Genomic DNA, 25,669 nt, shown 5'->3' with positions numbered 1-25,669 from the left:
TTTTAATAAGGAATAAACTATATACAATTAATAATACGAGCTATTTATCTTTATCTACACAAAAACATTAAATGTAACAGTTATATTACGTATATACATGCAGTTACATGCGCTGCTTTAAGTGTGCAGTAATAAGTAAAGTTACTGTGTTAGAAGCTAAAATCTATAATTAAATAAGTCTGTTGTTTGTACAAAAAACACAATTATGTTATTACATATATATTAATATATTGCTCAGCAGTACATTAAGTTGATTTATTTAAAGTTTAATTTATATAAATTGAAATCAATTACCTACGTAAAAATTACCTAAATACAAAAATAAATATACTCTAATTATAGCATTCTAATTATATAATAATTAAATTCCTGATTTCTTTTTAGGTAAAACAGGAATGGGAGTTTGATTAGCTTACAACTTTCTTTGAACAAGTGAGAAACAAATTCTATTTCTAATGAGTGTAAAAATTATTAAATGTGAAGTACAATAATAAATAGTGTTAGTGCAAATGTGTGGAGTGTTATAAGTGGGCGGCCATGAGTTTCCTGTCGTCATTGGGCCAGTATGTGGCCGGCGTGGCGGATAGCGTCGCGGGGCTGGCGCTGTCGCCGCGACGCGTGCCACCCTCCCGGCACCGATCCGCTGAGGAATCACAACCGCAGCCGGCTCAACCCTCGACAGCTACTATGAGAGGTTAATTTCATATCAATCTTACGAATATTGTAAACGCGAAAGTTTATGAGGATAGATGGATGTTTGTTACTCTTTCACGTAAAGTTTTGACGAAACTTTACAATAATATAACTTATACATCAGAATATCACATAGGTCATAATGTAAAGTGATATTATGGACAGTGGGCGAAAAAAAATGATAAATGTTAAGTATATGTACAGACTAAGTTTTGCGGGTTAGAGTTTTACTTTATTATAAAATGTGGATGGATGAACGGACGGATGGATATTTGTTACTCACACTCACTCAAAAACAACTGAATGAGTTTTAATGAAACTTAGAATAATACAGCTTATAGATCAGAATAACACATAGGTTATAAATTCGAGGATGAAACCGCGGGCACAGCTAGTTTGATAATAAAATAGACATATTGTTATATAATTCTATCAAGGTAGTAAACAGTTGTAAGTATGCATAGATATAGATGTTAGTCTCATTTATTTCTGTGACCAAGAAACTTGCTTTGTAGCTTACAAAGCAAGTTTTTTGGTTGTAGATTGAGATTGAGCAGTGAAATTATAGGATAAGAGGCAAGACCTTCGAGTCCTTCGGAATGACAATGCATGAATGAATGGGTATCACGGGAGACACATGATATAGTTTATGTATATACAATGCGAGTCAATTCAAACCAAGTAATTTTCCAATGACAAATTGACCACAAAAAAGTCATAAGAAGTATATCTTCTTATAATAAATAGGTAAATTAGTTGCAAAATGTGTTTAATATTAGGTTAGATTTTGTGATCTCAATGACAAATTTAAGTTAATGCCAAAATTATTAATTTGGAATAGTTACGTTTCCATTGTGTTCGTTGTTATTATTCCACTCTCTGATTCAATTCATTCGTAAGGTTAACATTTTCTCCACTAAACTATTCAATTCAGTAGCGTTCAGTTCATAAAGTTATTGTTGTGATTTCATGAATGTCTTTGTATTTGATTATCTATTCATATTTAATTTGTTGGATTCAATCACAGTTGAAACTATTACGTAGGCAGGTATACAAGATATGCTGGAACAATGATTACGCTCATTTGTGCTACATTAGGTTCTTTAAAAGTACACTATATTCATTTATTAAAACTTATTATAACATACCAAATTGAGGTTTTGATCATCAACAGAAGTGGCATCTGAGAAACCGGTTTTTGACCCGAAAGCTTATGTAGGTTGTAAGTATAGTAATTTTCCTATTAAACCCTTTATTGTGCTTATACGATATTTTTATGTATAAATATTAATCATCCATCGATCAAATTTCTTAATATTTTCTACTGTAATTTATAGGGATATAACCTATATTTCTATTCTTCATAACAATACAAAAGTACCTATATAGTTTTTTATGGCGGCATCGCGATCCTATTACTAGAGAGAATTCTTGTCAGGTATATAAAATAGATTACAACAATACTATTACCAAAAATTATTCGTACAAAACCTACTTACTAATCTGTTATTTTATACACTTAAAAAAACATTAGTTTTTTTAAGAGTATAAAATAACAAATTAATAAGTTCTCATTAGTAGGTACATATGTATATACATTGATAACACAAGATTATTGACCATGTTAGTACCGACAACAACCCAATTGTGAGTATTAAGTACCTACATATATAGATAAGCTAGATATGAAAAAATACGTTCTTTGGGATTAGTTTAAGAATATTAATTCCGGAATTAGAAAATATAGAAACATATACACACAAATATAATGAAAAATGTTAACCATCTTCTATAAACAGTTCCAACTTACACATTGTTTCTTAATTTAAATAATTATCTAAAATGTTAAATTTGCAAGTACATTATTATTATTTTATTACTAAATATTTGTATTTTAAATAATCATTACTAGTTGTATCATTCTACTATCAGTCGTATATCTATGTGCAGCTTATATATAGGTACTACATATTAAAAAAAATATTCAGACTCTTTGAACAATACCGAATATTTCATTCGTCGAACATGTAGGTAATACAGAGTTACAGACTTTGGTACGAACTCTTAAGATCTTAAGCCTCTTGTACTTAGTTGTAGCACTCTGTTAGTCTCACTAAAAGAGAATAAATCACGTCTCATGGCGGAAGAACAATATGACGATAAATGCATACGAACACTTGAACGAATGGATATAATTCTTAATTTTTTATAGGTTTTCCACGAGTGGTGCCTACTGAAGGAGCGTCAGCTCTGAGCGCACGTCGGCGAACTCTGGACTGCTTGGCCCCAGCCGCGCCCCCACGCAGAGGGGGCTCCCTTCGGGTCCCACGACACCAGCAACCACCGGAAAAACCAACCATGGCCTTTTGTAAACGGCGCCTCTCATGGCCAGAGGTCGACAACTCAGTTAATTCTGGGTAAGAATCACACATACTGTGTACTATTATTAACCATAGTGTATAGTTTTTTTACATATTAGTATCATTTTGTACCGAGGTGGACATTGTAAAAAGTCGAAGCCGTGAATATCTTTAGTCTTATTTAATTCATTCGCTAATCAGATTATTTTGAAAGCTTTGTTTCGGTTGAGTTGGCGTAACGACTTAGTTCCGTTCCGTGATTCATGTATATAGACGGCGATTACCACTTACCGTTAACAACTTGTTTGCCATTCCAATGACTCAAAAAATCATAATTTTATCGGCAATAAAATCGAAGATATTTGATGAAATGAACCGTCCCTTTAAAATACATTGTGCGCCTGTGTGTACTATAAGATGCACTATGAGGCTCTATACCCCGTTATTTGCATATAATTCTTAATTTTTTAAAAAGATATTGCAATACAAAAACACTTATGTCCTTTATGATTAATTCATGATTATTTCAAATTTTACTCTGTAAAAGTTGTAAATGTATAGGAGGTAAGATCCATTGGTAGGTATTTCTGTATTGTGATATATATTATAATAGGTCACATAGCAGAGTATTTAATTATAACAGTTATTATTAAGATTACAATATCGCCTAATAAACAGTATTGGATTGGCATTCGTGTGTACATATTTGATTTGTATTTATGGTGATTAGTTTATTGTAAGTAGGTCATATAGCGACCTGTTGCACGTCCTTGCACGTGTCCCTCTACGACCCTCTGCCCTCCGGCAGCCCTCTCTCACCCTGGGGCTCGTCACCCCCGCACAGCTCCGCTCCACGGCCATTTAGGTACTTGCTATAATCGAAGACATATTACCAATAGACATTTAATTGAATTTCGTTTTAGCTGTCACGTATTTAAGCACAAATAAACACTTTTATTAATGTATTACTTATAATAATTTTATACGAGTATATTTACAACTAGCATTTCATTGCTAGGTTCTAAAAATAAGTATTTATTAGAACAATGTGTTTGTATTTATTTTACCAGAGCCAAACTTTGTAGAGTGTGCAAACTGCTACTCTGCCTAACCAATATTTGTTAATATTATAAAAAATGTTCTCTATCTTTTTTCGTTTTCGTTTTAGTTATCTATATTTACAAGAGATTACTTGTGGTGACTATGTTAGATAGTTCTTTGGTATTTATATCTGGTGGTGGTCTGATGCTTTGTTACCAATGATCTGAGGTGCCTAATAGCATTTTTGCATCAAGCTTACACATTCTGGTTATACAATATGTCTTCGATAGCTAGATAAAGGTCCTTAAGAGCGAATTGAGTTAAATTTCCAATATGCGCTCGTTGCAGGTCTTAATTGGCCCTATTAGGGTTACGAAGTAATTTATAGGCTATCAGAAGGGAGGAAGTTAATCACTTAATCCCAATATTCTTACATTTATTGATTTTATATTGTTTATCAAATAAAAGTACAAAAATTTTACCAATCTGGAACCCAAACAATCAGGTACGGTTTAAAACTGTTCAATTTTAACAATGCCTAAGATATAGAATACGCTTTTTTTCAATTATATGTCTTCAATAAAGGTACTGGTATATTAAAAAAATAAAAACAGACTATTTCAGGAAGAATTACCAAGGCAATAAGTTCGAGGGAGAGGATAGTCTCAATGCTTATTTTTATTTTGTGCATTGAAATAGCAATAATGAAATCCCATCACTGCGGTAGTTTTCACTTCAATTAATAACTTTAACTAGCAACGATACATTTACTTTATAACTTTCAATCTTGATATTACGTTTAAAATAACAGAGCTAAAAGACGACAAACATCATAATACCGCGCTTCAAAGTTACCTTAACGAGCTCAAGAAAAATTTGATTACATTTAAAGTGGCAGAATAAAATAAGAGGCAATAGGCACCCGGAGGTTTAATCAAATTTTGTATTCTAGCAAATGAGGCTCCAGCTGATGAATCGAGTCATCTAGCGACGGGAGACCGTTTGTTGCGCTGCGCGTCGCTGCGCCCCGCTGTGCCGCGTCGCGTCGCTTGCGATCCTTTTTGTTTTTCTTCTCTTAGAAAGTCAACAATGACTAAAACTAATATTTGATATATTTCTTAAGTATGTTATTATATTCTAAGTTCCCCGTACAAATAAATTTCATTCTTATTCGCAATTTTTGCCTCCGTCTTGGAAGGTCGTGACTATGTATTATACTCGAAATATCTCAGAAAATGTTTCGCACATTCATATCATCCATATTCTAAATGCGAAAATGTGCATATTGCACTACTAAACCCCTGTAGTGATCTGTCTTAAATGAGAAGATTTAAATAGAAGCCTATCTCCGTCCTCTTGATACCTTCTAATCAAGAGGACGGAGATAGGCTTCTTTGAGCTCAAAAAATGTGCTGGTTTTCTACATTCATAAAATTTTATTGTAAGGTAAGTAAATAACTTATTATTAGGTATAGTAAAGTACCTAAGCTAAGAGTACACACGTATTATAATTATTACTGATAACGGTATTATTAGTAGGTACCGTAGTTAAATCATAAAAGATTTGAAACAAATGTCAGAACATATCTGAAGTTTCGATTTATTGGGAATCTCGAAAGCTGATCACTATTCGTATTATGATTGTTTTGTCCCGGGACCGCAGGGAGATACCACTAATTTGCAATTCTCGCCTAAGCAGAAACAGGTTAAAGCCTTTCGAGAGTTTGTGATTTCCCCAATATTACTGTTGTAGAGATCATCTTTGTTGTGGTGACAGGGGCCGAACTTTGGTAGAGAATTCGCGGTCACCACTAGTAAATTTAGTACCTATCTGTGAAAATAATTCAATGTGAAGATGAATACTTATATTTGTACTTCTATAAAATACAGCAAGTCATTTATTTGTAATCATATTTAAACGTAAAACTCCATGATAAGGAATAAAACATATTAGTTTATTTATTTGTGTACAATGGTTCACAACTTTTTCTGAACCTAAATTTAAATATTTATTTATTAAATCACAATACAGGTTATACAAACGTTGCAAAGGTAAAACAAACGAGTCTGCAGAATTAATACTATCAAAGGATAATGAAATCAAGGCATAAAAAGGATACTTTTTAAACCTTGATTTGTTTTTGTTATGATTATATTTGCACCGCCAACAATTTTTCTCTGTACTACCTATGGTTGACTGGTAGAAAATGTTACGTGTTGTTAAGTCCGCCAAATGTACTGTTACTTTTGTACTGTGTGCATTAAAGCTATATAAATAAATAAATAATTAATGAATAATTGAAATGTATCAAAAAATTAGATTAGCTAGATAGTAGATATTAGATCCCTCATAATCCTTACGAAATACTGTGACCAAGCTGCAACAACTGCTATTAAAGGCAAATATACATAAAACGGAATATTTGCATTATCTTTAGATATATTGTGTAATGCAAATAATGTGACAATACCCGATTTACTGAATTAGTTTCATGACTTCTCTTAAATGTAAGGTACAATATCTATAGTCATAATCTATCTACAGAGCATATATAATATAGAGAGCAATTTATTTGTTGTATCTTTAAAAGGTTCCATTTTAAGCTTTTAAGTAACCGGTGAGTGCGGTTACTTTTCCTCCATGCGCCAATAGATTTTTCCTTTCTTTCTTGATATATATTTTTCCATTCCATCTATTGTATACTTTTAATAAAATGTGTATCTGATAGCTGTTTATGAGAATAACTATTCTTATAAAATTAATATATACGTCTTTAAGAAACTAAACAAAAATTGTGATTTTTATACGTACATACTAGTTTCAGAAATTATAATAAAAATAAATGCTAACGTATATATGTAAGCTTCAAAATTTTGTTTATATTTATATCCAATTGTTTTATAAAGAAAACAATACATTTTCATGAAATTAATGCAAACAAAAACATTCAATATATTTTAATCTCTTTCGGTGTATTTATCACTTGGCTGATGAATAGGAACAATTGAAATATCCAGTTGATTATTCAAACTATACCAAAAAACAGAGAGATAACAAAATGATACTCGAATTGGAAAATTTCGTATAATTAGAAATGTCGGGAGAACTATTCATGCGCAGAGTAGGAAGTTTTGTAAGCCCCCTAAAACTTATAAAAGTCCTCTCCACGGTGAAAGCTAAGTTTTGACCGACTCTTCAAAGTATTTGTTAGTGATCCATGTCTATCGAGTAATGCCAATAGACAAAGTTAAACACTGAATACTGATATCAAGCCCGCATACCCACGTACAATATCGAGATGTGTTCATGGTAGATGTTTGAAAAAGTTCCATAAAGTATAAGCGTTATAAAAATAGTAGTGTTATAAAAACCACACTAAGAACATTATCAGTGATATGACATGAGGAAATGCCCTACTCTATAGAAGTAGATATTGAAATTGATATTGAACAGCGGTGTCGTTTCATATATTAGGATTGCATGCAAAACAAGCTATAATGAATTTGATCAGGAAGCATTACAGGAATTCTAGGAATATAGAAATAAAAGTTACAATATACATTTTATGCACGTTCGAGAGTGATATAGTGTGGGCATGAGAAGGATTTTATAAATAAAGGAACAAGGCCGTGACTACTAGCATCCATCGCGGACTGCGGTTATTATGAACAAAATGTTCATGTTATGCTAAATAATTATATTCACACTTCTCTAAGCGTGAGTTATAACACAAATCAATGAACTATATAATTAATTAATTAACAATCTCCCATCAGTGTTTGAATAAAAACATGTATTTCTGTAATGAATTATATAAGTAGTCATCAAATTGAAAAATATTTGTATTGGTGGAGGATAATATTGATAGTAAGTAAAAGGTAACGTTTTCCGTTGATGTACCTAAAGTAAATAATGTTCTAGTTGTGATCTACTTAAAAAGATAGTCATTTCATAGTTTTTACTAATATATCTCTTATAGAAGTCAAAATAATTTACTAGGGAAGTTTAGCTAGAATTTGGCATATGATAAATCTTAACTCAACAACCCAAATAAATTCCAATAATTATTAATATCTATAACAGCTAGATCTGTCAATATATTAACTATTAAAATTATTATTTATTATTAAAATTAGTAAACCATTTCATTATTTCTGATTTCAACATAAAATATTTCCCGAGAGATTTTACTTACAAGACAACAAAGATGCGGTCTATTAAAATAATGAAGAATATCAGAATTGTTGAATAACATTTATGAAATTTCATATTTAAATTGTTACAGTAGTTTTTATTTTCAACTAACTTAATTTACGTTTCATGTTTCTTTTCGAAAATATACAGTATTAGTGCAGTTTTTTAATTCCTTTATTTTTTTTATATGCTCATAGATAACATAATATGATAAGTGAAAATATTGTTGCACAGGTGATATAGCATTAACATCACAACTAGTAGATATGAAATAAATAATAAAAAGATGTTTGCGGCAGTCATGTCTATTTTTGATTGGAATATCACAAAAGTACGATATATGAAACATTGCATAATATCTCAATGATTAAAACGCATCCTTCCGTTTGGATAATGTGAATAAAGAATACCACACAGATACATAGTAGATATATGTTGCATGGTAACGCGCAAAATCAACTCTCTTGCTCGAGTAAAACTAGGTCATCACCAAATTATCGTTGTCATTGTGTAAATGAGTTAGGTACACGGATATGATTATGTAGTTCGTGACATCATAAGAAAGAACAAATACACCTTCTCGCTCACCCCACCGCCATTTCTAACATTATAGGCGCCTTATATTACGCGCTTTATGCTCTCGTCCCCGGCAGCTAATCATTCGCAATAGATAATAGAGTTCGCTCAGTGTCGCGGAAAGGTTTCAATAAACGTAGGTACGTAGACGAGCCTTCTACGTGGGTAGCTTTTGTTATTGACTTGTTGATATGTCGTGTAGGTAGAAGTACACGCCGATAAAATGCCGAATGCCACAATAATATTGTTGTAAACCAATCGTGTTTTTCAAACACGTTTGATTAGGAGACTATAGTTATTAAATTATGATAAATTTATTATGTCGTATTTACTAAAATCTAACAAAGTAATATAAATAGGACACTTCGTCTCCATATAAACTAAAACAGTGCAAAATTTCAGACTCCTTCATCCACTCCATTTTCGCAACAACGGGTACAAAGTATTCCTGTATAAATATTTATTGATATATATTGTTATAGAGTTCAAGAAACAGACGGTTCATATTTTGAAAGTTTCACTGCATTGTCGTGGCGGCAAGAGAACCGACGCTTGGCAGCTTTACGGTTGGCCGAGGCAAGAGCTGAGCGACCTCCTCCAGCGCCACACGATCTTGGCTTACCCAGTGTATCAGCACAATTATCTCACAAGGAACATGAGCATTTGTACACAGAGGTAACCGTGTTGTAACTATCTCCCATCGTTATACACGAAATTATCAGAAACCAAAAAAAAAGCTAAAACAAACTTCAGTTCAAATTTTAATTAAATTTTCACTTAAAATTTTGCAACTCTTGTCAGTAGCAGCTTGCGTCCGTATTGAACCTTCTATAATGGCTAATATAATACATGTATTTACAAAATCTGACATTTTTGTGCTGATTTACACAACATTACAAATTAGTATATAGTTGACATAAAACACAAAGCTAAATTATAAACGGATTTACTGGCAGAGATTTTGTTTGTTACCCTATTTCACTATTATAATACAAGTATTAGAATTCATATTGTATGCAGATGTAGTACATACACTGTTTTCATCATATCGCGTCGACTTTCTTTAGCTTGAATTCCTCCACGTCAGCCTTTTCTTGGACGATCTCATCTTGAATGATAAATGGACTTTTCCTAGCTAATGTTACATCAAGACGTAGAAACGTGTTAATACATTTGTTATATTTTAAATGAAGTTATTATGTATAGGTTCTGTACTGCATTGAGAACGCAGTGGGTGCTCCAGCACCGGATGGTCAGTTCGCATCGTACAAAGAGGAAGTGATAGAGTATGCACGGCGTGCATTCAGAGTGTCTCCGGAACTGCATGCTCGTGCAGTGAGGGCTGCTGGCAGCGAACGACCACCAACTGTTGTTTTGGGTTGCTCAGTGATGGAAGCAGATGGACTCGAGGCCAAGGACGCAAATGGTAAGTCATTTCAGAAAAATACTCATCAGAATTTAAAAATGTAGCATGATCACAACCATCATTATCGTTCATTCAGTCTGTTATGTTGTAAACATAATTTTGCTCATAAAACAATATTTTTAGTATTATATGTAATATTATATTATCTGTGGTATTATGTAACCGCTAAAATAAAATTATACTTCTTAGAATGAATGTAGGACTCGGCGGGAAGAGAATGCGGCGTAATATACCGTCATAGCGTTAAGAACGGCTGTAGGCACGCGCGCTTGTTAAATTGTATTGAGATACGCATAGTACGAGGTTAGTGCCGGGGAGAACGGGGAGAGGTTGATAACCGTATATAGCAAGTCCTTATAACCTGAGTATTCCCCTACATCCAATTGATAGCTTGATCGACCCCTTGCTGACGAATGCACTTACGAGCAATTGCGATAAAAGCGTCTGGAAACTCCTATTTCTTTAACCGCTTTTTGATGCATTGAATAGTCAAGATTCCATTTGCGAAATACCTACCAATGGAGGGAATATATATTTTTCGATAAACTTTATTCCCCACATATTTTTATTTTATTATTTCCACTTCTTATAAAATATATAAACTAATGACTCCGTCTAATAACAAGTGAGTGAAACAACTTTGTAACAAACTTAGATACTAATTTAAATTAGAGGCTAATTTAAATTTATCTTCATTAATATTTGAGTCCAAAAGTAGGTAATACATACAATATGTGCAATGATAGCACTAGAAAAGTTATTTTTTGCAATAATTTTGTTATTAAAAATTTAATTACAACTTATTTTTGTAAATAAATAAATAACTTCAATTTATGACTGTGGCTTTTGGAGTTTTATAATGTAAAATTTTGCTTTCCCATAACAAAAGATATAAAGCCAAAAGTCTTAGGATATTGCCAACGTGAAAGATAATTCACCAACATGACAAAATAATTAATTACTTTTATTGTAAATTATCATTAACAGATTTTTGAGACATTTTCATCAGTAATAATTTCTACCACCTGTTCTGATAACTTTTTTGAACAAGCGGTCATGACGGCTGTTTCTTTAGAATAAAAATGTATAATGCAGTGTACGCATAATTGATAAACAATAAACATAAGCATGATGAAACATAAACAATATCAAACGGTAGCGCTCCGCTAGTTATGCAGATGAGGTTCAGAATACTATAACAATGAGAAACAATTTAAAGTTTTTGTTTGAGAAATACGGAAACGTATCTAACCAATCAGCTATTTATTAGTATTCAGCAGCTGAACTCGTAGAACATAGTTTTCCGTTCTACGACTGAACTCACTAATTTAGTCGTTCCTATTATAGCAAAGATTATATTATATACATATATATGTATATCTTAGGAATGTACAAGGTAATAAACATCATATAACTTGGTTACATACGAGTATATAGTTATGATTATGATTTATGTTTGTTAATTTTATGTTGTTCTCATTTTAATCTTCCCTTGTGTGTGATGTAAAGAAAGCTGTAATTGAAGACTACATTAATGTCCTTTTTATTATTTTTCATTCAGAGAAGAAGGTATAAACGGTGTCGATGATAAAAACGAAAATATCGTGGCGAGAAAAATCTTTTATGTTTTACCCTCTTACTATTCCTCCTTCTTTTTAAAGTTTGCTGAAATGTATATAGATTCTCTGCAAACTGTTGGAATTATTATATTTTGTAGTACTTACCTAGTATTTAATATTTCACTAGTTTGAACAGGATGTTAATAAATGAACGAGGGAAGGTTAAAATCAATTTCCCATTCAGGAAAAAGTTTGTTTCGATAGCTTTGTAAATGTTTACCAAATTGAATGGCATTCAATTAAGTAACGTTCCGTCGAGTTTTACAAACCATACACCTAGCAGCGTATTAATACAACGGAGCTACCTGTATTTTAATAATGTCTGGTATTTTATCTATTCTACTATTTTACTTCTAAAATAAACACACTATGTTTTCTATTCGTTATCCTATTATTTGCTTACTCGTATTGCCAGTACTCTTATTGTTAGGATGAGTCCTTATGTAAATACCTACACTCAAATATTTCTGTATTTTATATTTAATTATATGATTATGAAATATGAAAAATTAATAAATTACATTTGAAATTAATATCTATTATTATGAAAATTATTATAATCAATAAATAACGTAAATCAATGCTGTAATGTTAAATTCAGTTACAGCTTATTGCAACTAAATTAACTTTTTGTAGTTTTTAAGTGTTCTTTTACTATACCACTGTCATAGCAGTATTAAATTTGTAGTCTCAAATTCCATCAAATATCACTTCAAACTGCAAAATTATTGCTTTTTTTATAGCTAATTCTACAACTTCGTGAACACGTGTTGGGAGTCCATTATGCATGTCATAATGGACTCCTAACATGTGTATAGTAGTTGAAGATATAATGTTCTTGTGCAGGGTTTAGTGACCCATATTGCATGTTGGGTATTCAACCAGCATCACTGCCAGCTTCTCCACGAGCATCTGAAGATGAAGGCAGAAAACATGGATTCAGATTGAGCTTCAAACGTCGCGATGGACGACAGCAACGCGATAGTCTCGGAAGACTTCCAGCAAGATACATACGTGCTACCAGCGTCAGACCACATACACTATCCCCAAAGTGGCATGAAACTTTCAAATTGTAAGTATCCAGTATTTTTATTTATTAATTTTTTATTCATATATTTCAGGCAACTAGGCCCATATTATAAATGCCTTATATACTAACATACATATAATTTAATATTTAAAAACTAATGTATTGATATTATCTGTGTGGTCACGGCACTAAAAACGGTAATCTGCCACGGTAGGCCGATATACCACACCTTTCGGCCAGTAGTCCTCCTTCATGAAGGTGGGCAGCATGTCGGTGGGGACCAGGGCCACAAACGCCTTGAAACTCGCTCTTGGTTCGTATATAATCAATAATGTCCTGCTCCTTAGTGGCGTAATGTAGATGGGACAGGTACATTACCGTGGTTGGTGTACCAACATTTTTACTAAAACAATTAGATTACTCTTTCGTGATTAGTATAGCCTTATTAAATGGGATCTTAATAGTTAGTTAATTAGTATCATCGGACAATAACTGTACGGATTCAGTAAGTGCTGTACATTTTGATCTTCCATTGGACAATCTAGTGACGGTACTTAAAAAAATTGCAGACATTGACATCGCTGTATTGCAGTCATCACGTGACCATGACAAATTTTTATACCCCTAAGTGTTAAGGGTGGACAAAATTATTAATAATAATAATAATTTCAGGACAAGTCACGCGTTGCTATCTAGACCCAAGTTTTAGCTAGCTTAACTTGGGTCTTGCTTGTTAAGCTTGTGTTATGGGTACTAGATAACTGATACATATATATAGATATTTTTTTTGTAAATACATACATATTATACGTAGAAAACACCCAGACCGATACAAACAATCATACTCATTAATACACATTTGTGCCGTGCAAGGAATCGAACCCGCGACCATCGGTTGTAAAGCGGTGTGCTAGACCGCTAGACCACTGAGGTCGTCGAAATTATTATTTTTATTTTTTTATTATGTGGTATTAAAATTCATACAACCCTAAATTTTTACCCTTCTACACCAATCCCTGTTATTTATAGCGTTATCATTACATAGTATAAAACAAGTCGATGTCGATGGGGACAGACATCGACATCGACCATATATACATCTATCTATTAAAAAAAAAACCGCTTCAAAATACCTTGCGTAGTTTTAAAGATTCAAGAGGAAGGTTTATATATATAATACATGTACACCCATGCGAAGCCGGGGCAAGTAGCTAGTTAATTTATATAGCAAAACAATGTTTGCCAGGATAGCTAGTGAATATCTACATATTAATGTAACAACTGTACATAATCCCAAATAAATATGGAAATATAAGCAATGCTACGAATTAATTGAATAACGTCTTTGTTGATGTTTAAAAAAAAGTTGTAAAATATTTTTACCATACTAATTTTATTATATTTTCAGTTAGAACAATTTCTCTTATCTTTGAAGTTGAAGCTTTTATGCGGTACATTAATGTTCATTCTCCGAAACAAATCAAATACATTTAGCTTAGCTGTTTACGAATACTTGTGTATTTAATATCCAAACATCGTCGCAAACTTTCACAGTGAAATATGAAACGACAAAATCTTTATGTACCTTAAGATTTTATCTTTTTATGAGATTCCAGTAATAATTCTATTACAAATGCCTATGTACCATATACCAAAGGAGTTGCCATTGGTGACTAATTAAAAATTGCTTGGGTATTTTACATTAAGCTTTCTATTATAAATTCGTTTGCGAGGGTGTCTTTGTCTACCCATTTCAGCTTATAATCTGTGTTTGGGTTGAGATAAAGTAGTCAAATTACAAGTTAAGAACGTAACACCCTCTTAAATATTAGCAGCGCATGAGTATTATTACTCGTAAGTACGCGCGTCACATAATAATGTGAAGTCGAAGTGCTGTTCATATAATAGGTGAAGTCGTAGTGCTATTCATATAATACTTACCATCAACAGGGCCATCATCTCGTTAGCCATTCTAAAAAAAATAACAATAACTGATAAATTTATAATAATTTTATTATATCAACATAAATGATAATACGAGGGAAAGTTTGACAAAGTAGGTCGTCCGTTTGTCACACAACTCGCACATCCCACTGCTAACGAACGGACTATTGTTAAAGTTTTACAACTTTCTATAATAGTATTAGGTACCGAGTTAACTACAAAGATGTGTTGTAGTTTGCAACTGTAATTAAAGGAATTTAATTCAAAACATGTATAATGTAGAAAGATTTTTTTTCTCTATTTTCTAAATAAAGTTACTTAGTTTTCTCTTGTACTTGAACAGCCATTATCACTATAAATCTGAACGATTGTTATGACTGAATGGTTATATATTCAGATGTTAGAGATCTTATAATCCAAGTTTAATGCATATTATTATAATTATGTTATCATACTACCATGTCCCATGGAAATATAGTGCTAGATATTAAGTAATTGTGATGAACTCCCTATAACTAAGACTATATAGTCTTGAGCGGAAAATTTAATTCCGGAGAAAATATTTCAATTGAATTTCCAAACTCATTAAAATTGTACTACTTTCATCCGATTGATATAAACTGCCATATACCACCTGGAGCCGCTTTTTTTATTACATTTATTACAAAATTTTAATATGTATTTCGGTTATTACGTTACATACTCATTTTAACCGACGTGTCTCTATAATAATTGAGCAGTGACATCGACGACATATCGTCCGACGTTCTGCACCTAGACATCTGGGATCACGACGACGAGAGCTCGGTGCTGGACGCGGTGTCCAGGCTGAATGAGGTTCGTGGAGTTCGCGGCCTCGGTCGTTTCTTCAAACAAGTATGCCAAAGCGCACGTCAAGGGAGCCAAGATGACTTTCTTGGTGAGTTGACAATGCTTTAAATATTTTTTTATAGAACTTTAAAACACAGACAACGTCATGTTCCCCATAGTGGACTGTGGTAACCTGTAAACATGGTACTTGTAAACATATCGACAGCAGCATAGATATCTTAAGATGACGCAACACTTATTAGTGCTCTGAAATAACGAGCCATAATATGAAAATAGGGCGTGGCAGATACAGACTGCAGAGATACAAATTACTATCTTTAGAAATGACTTTGTATACAATCTGGTTCAGGTAATAGATACTATATAATAATACGAATATGCATTCAGATGAATATATTTCAATGACCTGGAGCTTTTGTACCATTCGTTTGGTACTTTCCTGGCTTCTAGTTGAAGGATTATGATTTTAAGATTTTCTACATACATACCACAATATTATATATTATAGTTTATAAAATATAATATTTATTTATATTATATTTTATAAACCAAGAAGTTTTTTTATACCCGATTTAAATATTACCGACGTCGTGACGTGTTTCTGCCATTAGCTAGGGGTCTTTAAAGGGCAGTCATTAAAAATAAAGTATTTAATTATGTAACTAAAAAAAGCGTACGTCAATGTGAGTACGACATTTTTAAAGCGGGGAGATTCGGGTGTTAATATTCCGTAGTAAGAGGCCTAACGTTGTCTTATCGCCTTCACTTAGGTATAGATACGTCTGACTGCGAAATAACTCTTACATATACAGAAATATGACTCCCTCGACGCTTTCATTTCATATCATGTGCAAAATGTGTAGGTGCGCATTCCCTTTCATGAAGCTTGTCAGTTGTACGGTAAACAAATATATTATAATTAACATAGATTGCTATCTTCGTGACATTAAATGTCTTCCCAAAATATCTACCCACCCTCTCTACCCATTGATAATTAAATTATTTGTACGTGCAATGCGAAACCATCAGAACCTTTCTAGAACAAATATAATTATCTAGCGGTTTACCACGGCTTTATTTGCATGAAATTCGTTATCTTGCGATCCCGTAGGACCTAGATGCATTATCTAGAGGGACCTTTAATTTCAAATTTGAAGTATCTAGCGTAGTATTTTCAAAAGTACTTACTTTGGCAGTTAGCAAATTATTTATAATATAGGGATACTCGCAAATTGTCATTGTTAATTGTCACTTAATGTTGTCTATTTTGGAAAAATAATGTTTGGAAAAAAGGAAATTAACAACAGCATTTTTCCAGGTGTGACAGGGAAGCTCGTAGACTACACTATAAAAGTAAATAGAATTTTTCCTTCAATGTAGAATCTGTAAATAGTAATGATAATAAAAAGTGATCGCGCGTTGTTTCTGAAATAATCGGAATCCTGTTTCACCCAACTATACATACATTTCTCGGCGAAATATATTCCGTTTGGTGAATTTCAGATTATTATGTTCTTGACGTTACGACTGGTATTATCATTATTTCGTTGCTCTTTGTATGTGGGTTTTGCACATGCACTCATATATTTGAATCAGATTAACTTGTATTTGAATGCAGTTTTCACTCATTTGTTGTAGAAACTTTTGATAAAGATTTAGCATTTGTTTAATATCTATTCTCAAACAAAAACGTTACATCAAATGTTGTTTTGTATATATACTATGCTGATGAAGTAGTGGGCCTAGCTAATTATTTATATAGGTAAATGGATACTGTGTTGTAGTTAATGGAAAATCAAATACAAACGTGCTTTTACATTTTGTGGTTTTAAAACATCTGTGCGAGGTATCTTCTGAACGTAATTATTAGATACTTACATTGGGATATTGGATATTGGGGAGAAACAGGAGGATTATTATTAAAGGGTGTAATCGTACTGAATTAGTTTTTAATAGAGTCTCAATCACCAAGGAAAGGTATTTGTTAAAATGATTTTACATTTATGAGATCAGTTGATGTATTATGTAAGAATGGTTTTATTTATTTATTTGATAATTCAGAATTTGAAATTATGCCTAACTTTGATTTTAGCAATAACATTATACTAGTTAGTAATATCTGTGATGAATGGATATGACTATTATCAAATCTATAGTAATAGCTACATAACTATGTAACGCTAATATTTTTGTATATCTTTTAATGACGCTTAATCTGATTAACTGGCTGATGATAGTTATTGACAACGAAAAGAAGAAATTTACATTTTTTTTTATTTTGGTTGGTTATCAACTATACTAAGTACTATGAAAGGACTCGTGTAAATTCTTAAAGTATTGCTAGATAACGGATATAGTGTAGTTTCCTTTTATTGAGTATATGATAAAATAGAATATGGTTATATTTTATGTATCTAGATGATGGTCAAAATGATTTTTTATGAAGTAAACCCCAAAAACTAGTAGAACAATATAAACAATGTGCACATTTGTAATGTTTGTATACAAAGAAAGTAAAGCGATCCCTTGTGTATCATAACATAACATAAGGTCGGCACGCGATCAACGTTTACATACACCTGGGTCCTACCTGCGTTGTTCTTAAATGTACAATGTCAACCTTTCGCCTATAGACACAATAACTTTTTCATATTTTTCTGCAAGTAGTCACTTACTGAAAAATAATAAATGAACATTAGTAAAGTTAATATGTTCTAAAAAGCTCTTGTTCTATCTTATTATTTAAATCGTATTATAATACTAAATTATTAATTTGTAGTATATGTAAATTTATAATATCTGCTAACTGCATCATCATAACATCATCAGTGGAATCTGTTATTGTTCGGGAATTTGGAAAATCTCTTATAAGTACTTACTCATATTAAATAAGAATCCTCTGAAAAATGTCTTTTAGGCGCAATACTCAGTCAGTTAGTCTATTATTATAGATATGTAGAGAGGTACAGGATTATTTGTATGATGTAATTACATGTTCAATGTAATATTTCTTTATCTGAAGTCAAATTTTAGTTATTATAATAAAATTACAATTGTGCCTGGCGCCAAATATTTTTATAAATAAATATTAGTGATAATAAATAAATACTATCTGTGTTAGTATCTGTGCGAAAAATCCTTATGGTTTATTAATTTTAATTTAATTTAACTGTAGAAATATTTGTAAATTTAATTTAATTATTAAAGGCAATAATGTATTTGCACGCCCGTATGCAGGCTGAATACATTGGATGTAATATTAAATATTGTAAAACCTGTTTGTAACACTGTATTCTGCAAACATATAATTGAGTAATTGAATAATAGTATTGGATTATAAATTTTAGTGTAGGAACTAGAAATTTTGTTTTGTGTTGTAAGACCCTATCGGTAATTTGAGATCTATATTAAAACAATATTCCCCCAACTAGTGAATGTCTACTATGATTAATATTAAGAGTGTCATCCATTTGAAGTACCATACTGTAACAATCTGACATTGTCGTACGGTATCCGTACACTCTCGTTATCTTAATAGTAATTGAATACATTCTCAAATAAAGATTAATTACCATTAATGGTTGTAGCAACTCTATAAATATCCAATGGATATGGTAAAATGGGATGTATTCTTTAAAAGTGAAAAGTGAATTTGCATTGCTACACTCTTATAAATTTTCAATTGTTTGTTAATTATTAGGTTGCGAAACTAATATATCAACTTAGTAATACATGACCCTATCAGCATAATGCGAAAAAATGCGCTTTATGTAAATCCTAGGATTATAATTATATTTAAACAACTGGCAATAAAAATAATTTATATACTGATTTAAAATTATTGTGTGATAATGCCTAGGTTATTCTAGGTCTAATTATCTATCCATATAGATCTATCCATATCTATATCTAGATAGATAGATTAAAATCGCCTTAGATATTATTTCTACCAAATTCAAAATGTAATAAAAAATATCATTCAGTATTACAAGTGTTATATTTGATTGATAATAGAACAAACATGTTGTCCTTGACTATTTATCAATGTATAAGTGAACTATTTTTGTTTGTATGGACTGTGTGCTTCGTGATAATAGATACCTAATCCTATATCAACACCATAACAAAAAGCAACATTTTTTTTATAAACAACTATGGGTGCTTGATGCCACTTATTAATATGTTCTATCACTATTAGCACCCCTTAGTAATAAATTTTGCTTCCATTTATTCAGAAATTCTTTCATTGTTAAGAAAATATCAGCTGTTTTCCGAACACTAAAATATACTTTCGATATCATTGTCAATTTTATTATTTATTATTATTTTAAATTAATATATAATATATATATTTAGAGGCAAAAGTACATACTTTTAGCTATTTTTATTTACGCTTAGCCTCTACCTGGTTCCATATAGTAATTACTAATACTAGTAATGTAACACACATTTCTAAATTATGTAGAAAAACATCGTGTAGTGGCAAAATTCTCATTTTATCTGATGTTATTATTTCACTAGGTATTTATCGAGTAGGACTTCGTAAAACCCTTCTTGTGTCCCTTTCGTTGAATTACTCCTCCATGGTCCCAAAAATCCTTTACGGCACTGACAATTTGCAATATCCTCGCGGCTATAGAACGTTACAAAGTGATTGATATATCTATCCTTAGATTAAAGACCAGACAAATCAACAGTGGCATTACTATAGCTATGGGGAAAAAACTTTGTGCCATTTATATTACACTTTATTATTTATACTGTTGTATAGAAATAATGAATTTTTTTCGTATTCAGTTTTTACATATAACGATAGACTTTGTAAAACAAACAAAACGGCTATTTTAGCAGCCGATATTTTAAGATATTTTGAGAGTGTGAAGGAAATGAGAGACATGATGTCGTAGTAGTATTTCGGAATGGCACACTTGCCATCAGGTAAGGTGTCAGTTAGTTTGTTTTCTGTATAGTGTTTAAAATTGATTACAGATATTTAATCTTTTTATGGACCTTGCATATTAATAAAAAAATCGTTGATAAGCTATAATGAGAAAAGATAAGACGTTCGCCAAGACTGCGTAAAATGAGAGCAGTTTAATATCGGGTCAGGTCAATTTATAAAACGAACTTTATGTAACTTTAAACTTTGATTCCGGTCCGGCGTCCCAGATGTTCCTTGTCTAATTAAAAGGGCTTTTTATATAGACTGATAGTCCGGTACTTAATTATGTCTTCCATTTGAGTAGATAATTATGTATTTTTTGAGTATAAATAAATATTGTTTGGAAACTACTTATGAAGGAAGAAAATTTATTTATATAATATATGTATATAGTAGTAAAAAATTATGAAATTTTATAATATATTATCTAAACAATAATTGAATGTGTTAAGATTCCATTATGATTAATAATAAGTACATGGAAACAATGTAATATATAGTATTTCAAAGTAAAGATTAAATTGATACTTTCAGTTTTTTGTGGCCAACAACGTCTCACCCTTTAATATTGTTAATATTAATCATTTGTAGAAGTAGACAAGATGTAGAGGTATAATTAGGTATTCAATTATAAATAATTTTACTTAAGTTATGTAGATATATCAGCGGTGGCTAACTTTCAAAAATATATAGAGTCAGTATTTCTGGCTCATCTATTTCGGCTTGCTTTATAACCTGAATTTATGTAGGTTGATGATTAAGATGGAGTAGTAAAATTGCAAGATATCGAGGCATGAACTTTTAATCCTCCAGGGTGGCAACGCATGAGTGAACGCATCGAGGGTGTCATTAGATAACAAGATATCTGTGATTGTGTCTATATATATAAGTATATAGCCGATGGTTACTACTTACCATTAGGTGGGCTGTCGGCTTTTTTGTCATTCCAGTTTGATAAAAAGTAGCTTAGTAGGCCGTTACCATCAAAAGATAGAAAGAGTTTCGCAGTTTATTCTGATATTAATGGCACCAACGTAATCCAATATTATTATGAGTAGCTAGTTACAACTTTGTCTGCTGGGGGAAATATTATGTATGTCTATTGAATGAAACTATGTGTGTCGAGTAAGTAAATAAACGAATGAGAGCAAACTGTTTCTCTTTTTCTTTTTTTTCTGAATTGTGAGTAGTAGTAATGATATTAAATAGACTTTCAATTCGAATGTTTCCTATATATAATTGATGACATTGTATTTACGAAACATAGTACATTGAATATTATGTATAAGAAAATCCTATAGAATACTATTAGGTAGGTAATGATCTCATCTGAATACTTACCCTGGTTCTAGGTTTTGATCACGTGTTTATTATATTACGATTTGATTGATAATTTAGGTTAATTCGTTTATCCAATTAGGTTGTGTAAATATACCACTGCGTGAGATACCGTCTACTGGTGTGGAAGGATGGTACAAGTTGGAAGCCAGATCGCAGCGCTCTTCAGTTCAGGGCCGTATCCGTCTCCGGCTATGGCTTTCCGCCCGTGAAGCTGGCCGACACGATGACGATAACTGGCAACAGGTAATATTTGTTCATCATCGTTATTACTATCAACATGATCATTACCATTTCAGCATTTTCACTTCTATATCTATGTATATGTATATTTCCATCCAGTAATACGTCACTTATTATAAGACAGGTAATCGTTCTAATTGTCACACCATTACAAAAGTTCTATTGCATTTGATGCCTTTTGATTCTTCTCAGTTGACTATAATTATCTACTTGAGATATGGCCCGCGCACTCATACTTCAGACTACTAATTCCTCGGACTATGCTTTGTTTAGTATAGTTTTGGTAAAATTGAACGAATTTCAATTATTACTTTTATAATTAATAAGTTTTATACTTGTAAGTAGTATTAATATAAAACTAAAACACTACTACTATTACAAAGCGTACAATTCACTAAGATGTTTGTGATGCAACATATAGTCATATTTCCCATATACCGTTAATCTTGGATCGATATTGGTATATTATTTTTAAGCTCTGCATATTTTATCACTTAAATATTGTAATATTGACTATCTGATACCTAATCTATACATGATATCTAATCACACATGTGTCATTTAATGTATAATCTACATTATAGCGTCATGCTATTATATTCTGCAGAGAATGAAATTCATGTGACTACGATTAAATAATTATTCTTGATAGACGACTTATCAGTAATATTACTAAAATTAAAATATAAAGTTATGTATGGGTAAATTTGCAACTACTGTATTATTTCGTGTTGGCCGCGGATTCAAACATGGCGTAAAGGCAAAGCTTATCTACCCTTGTCATTCATTTTTTGTAGCCTCTGACTGACAGCCAAGTTATTGAATGTGTGTATATGATGATTCTCTGATTTTGTTCGACATCAAAAGATTTTCATGTGGCCTTATTTTTAGATACATTGTGTACAAATTAAGTCAGTCAGTCGATCTAATATCTTGTCCTTTCGTAGTTATTAAATTTAATTCGGTTACATAAATTGAGTGGATATGATTAATTATATACTTCCAGTGATATAGATACACAAGTTAGTAATTATGTTGTAAATTTGGGTACCTTTACTACGTTATTAGAATTTACGACACAAAGTTATCTTACTAATATTATAACAATGGTAGTTTGTTAAGATGTTGGAATGTTTGTTACTCGACCATACTTATAGGCTAACGATGTATGTATTCAATGTGATATATACATAGATGTATCTGTATAGTCTATTAGTTTTTTTCCTAATCCTAATTTAGTCCTAGTTTTAAGTAGATTACGTCATAAAAATTATTTAAATATTTTTGTAAAAATATAGAATAATGAAATATGTATATAAGGTAATCACGAAATCAGACAGACGTAATCGGAAACCAAACTACTTTTCCGTCCGAATGGAATAGCAGATTCGTGGTGCCTACGTGATTTTCCCCTTGCTCCATTACACTAATTTTACACTTGAGTCCCTACGATATTAATAACATAAAAATGGTCTCCCAATAAAGTCTAACGTCTTACCATAAGTAGCGATTACAGCTATATACACCGTATTATATTTGTTTAATAAAGTACGTTTTCATAATGGGGATTACAGCGTATCAGCCAAGGTACCAATATTGCTAATCTGCTGAGCTACGTACGGTACCATACATAAAACATTTTATTGGCTTTTAGCAGCGAACCATTAGTATACTAGACGTATATATATATACCTACATATCTACATAAATAAATATACATACACAAAATGAGTACTTCAATCTTTATGAAAACTATTCGTGACACTATTGTTTTTGTTGTAAGTATATAAGTTGGTTGACTATGCTTAAATAATATAATATTTTTGTTTAATTAAGACTTTTGAATTATTAAACGGGTCTTAACACGAATAATTTTATGGCAAATAAAGGTATTTACCTCTCTCGACTTTTCGACTAGGTTGCACTAGCCGTGGTCACGAGCTGACTGGTGTAACAGCGATGTCAATGTAGATAGGTGACAGCCTTAGTAAATACCTTTATTTGCCATAAAATTATTCGTGTTAAGACCCAGTTAATAATTTAAATAATGTATATTAAACACGAAAGTTTAAAATTAACTAAGACTTTTGAATTTGAATTAAGACATACGAAAAAGTATAGTATTTTTTTATAGTCTGTGAACAATATTTTTTAATATAACTACTATTAATTTTAAGAAATTATTAATAATAAAATAATCATTTACCGAATAAATGAACCAATAAATAATATATAATAATAACAATCGAATTCAATTAACGTATAAGTGGAATATCCTATTCAATTCTGAAGTAACATTTGCAAAGCAGGTTTTATAAATCGTCCATTAAGACAATATTTTTATATGGGATCTATATTCAGTTGGTGTCAGTTAAACTCTATATATATAGAGCATAATGTTGAAAATCAACATGCAAGTAATATGTCGTGGTGCTTTCATATGCCCCGTGTACCTGTGACACAGCGCTATCGGCGAGAGCGGTTCGCCTGTCGCACACGCTTCATCAAGCATGTTGTTATTTTTGCCTTTATTCCCTGAAATATTTGGTTATAAGGCTATTATTTATAGATTTTAAGACCGTTTGAAAAAATAAAATTAGAAGGATTTTTATTGCGCAACATTTTTATGAAAAATATATGAATTGCATATGTCATTTACAAAAACCATTAGTGGAAGTTAGGTTTATATTATTACAGCGTCACTGGGTATAGTGTACCAAGTTTAAATCGATCATACGACGAGACCATTAGTTCCATGCCTGATCGCTACATTAATGCAAATCGAGTGCGTCAGTGCAGCGATCATACTGTAAATCATTAGATTGTCATGATTAGGAGACAATATACGAGATATCGGCATTTTGTCAATATCTCGTATATTGTCTCCGAGTATGATATATATAAATATATACATTATTTAGTATTTTCAATTGTACCTATTAAATAGTCAAATTAAGCTAATCTTTAGTAGGGTAATCAATTTTATTAGTTATATGCAATTAGGTTTTGCTGGTATGATTATTTTAATTAATAAGTAATTGTTATTGAAGACTCTTACCCGGTAGGCATGTTACACGGTGGAACTATTCTCGAAGTAAGAAGTAAGTAGTTCAACCAAAATCTTACTATCTTAATAAAAAAAATCAGCGTTTCGATAACGTATTCAGTGAGTGAAACTCTCTTTTAGCCCCGCGTAATCAAGTGAGCGAGCGAGTGAAGCGAAATTGCGATTACACGATAAATCCAATTCATTCCCCGTAGGTACCTCTTTCACTTCACCGTGACTCAATGGGACTGGCTTTTTTCGCTCCACAAGTTTTCACATCCCAATTTGATTATACCAGGTTTATATTTATTTTGTACTGAATATTGCTCTTTGAAAGATGTCTTATAATAATAATAACACAATATTAAACTTAAATGGTCAGAGC

General features: G+C 31.6%; 1 protein-coding gene across 1 annotated transcript in view; it reads left to right on the top strand.

Annotated features, from left to right (window-relative positions):
• The first annotated feature begins 537 nt into the window (after positions 1-537).
• Positions 538-25,669, top strand: part of LOC131848009 (BAI1-associated protein 3) — a 50,994-nt gene continuing 25,862 nt past the window's right edge. The window contains exons 1-7 of the mRNA XM_059197746.1: positions 538-694; positions 2,906-3,110; positions 9,348-9,540; positions 10,072-10,291; positions 12,757-12,982; positions 15,625-15,803; positions 22,078-22,241. Coding sequence (XP_059053729.1) covers positions 538-694; positions 2,906-3,110; positions 9,348-9,540; positions 10,072-10,291; positions 12,757-12,982; positions 15,625-15,803; positions 22,078-22,241 — 1,344 coding nt within the window. The remainder of the gene's footprint in view (positions 695-2,905; positions 3,111-9,347; positions 9,541-10,071; positions 10,292-12,756; positions 12,983-15,624; positions 15,804-22,077; positions 22,242-25,669) is intronic.

Source organism: Achroia grisella, unplaced genomic scaffold (genome assembly GCF_030625045.1).
Source record: "Achroia grisella isolate CSIRO2021 unplaced genomic scaffold, CSIRO_AGI_Agris_v1 utg546, whole genome shotgun sequence".
NCBI lineage: Eukaryota > Metazoa > Arthropoda > Insecta > Lepidoptera > Pyralidae > Achroia > Achroia grisella.
The sequence above is the reverse complement of the archived record's forward strand: the minus strand, read 5'-3'. Positions and strand labels throughout refer to the sequence as shown.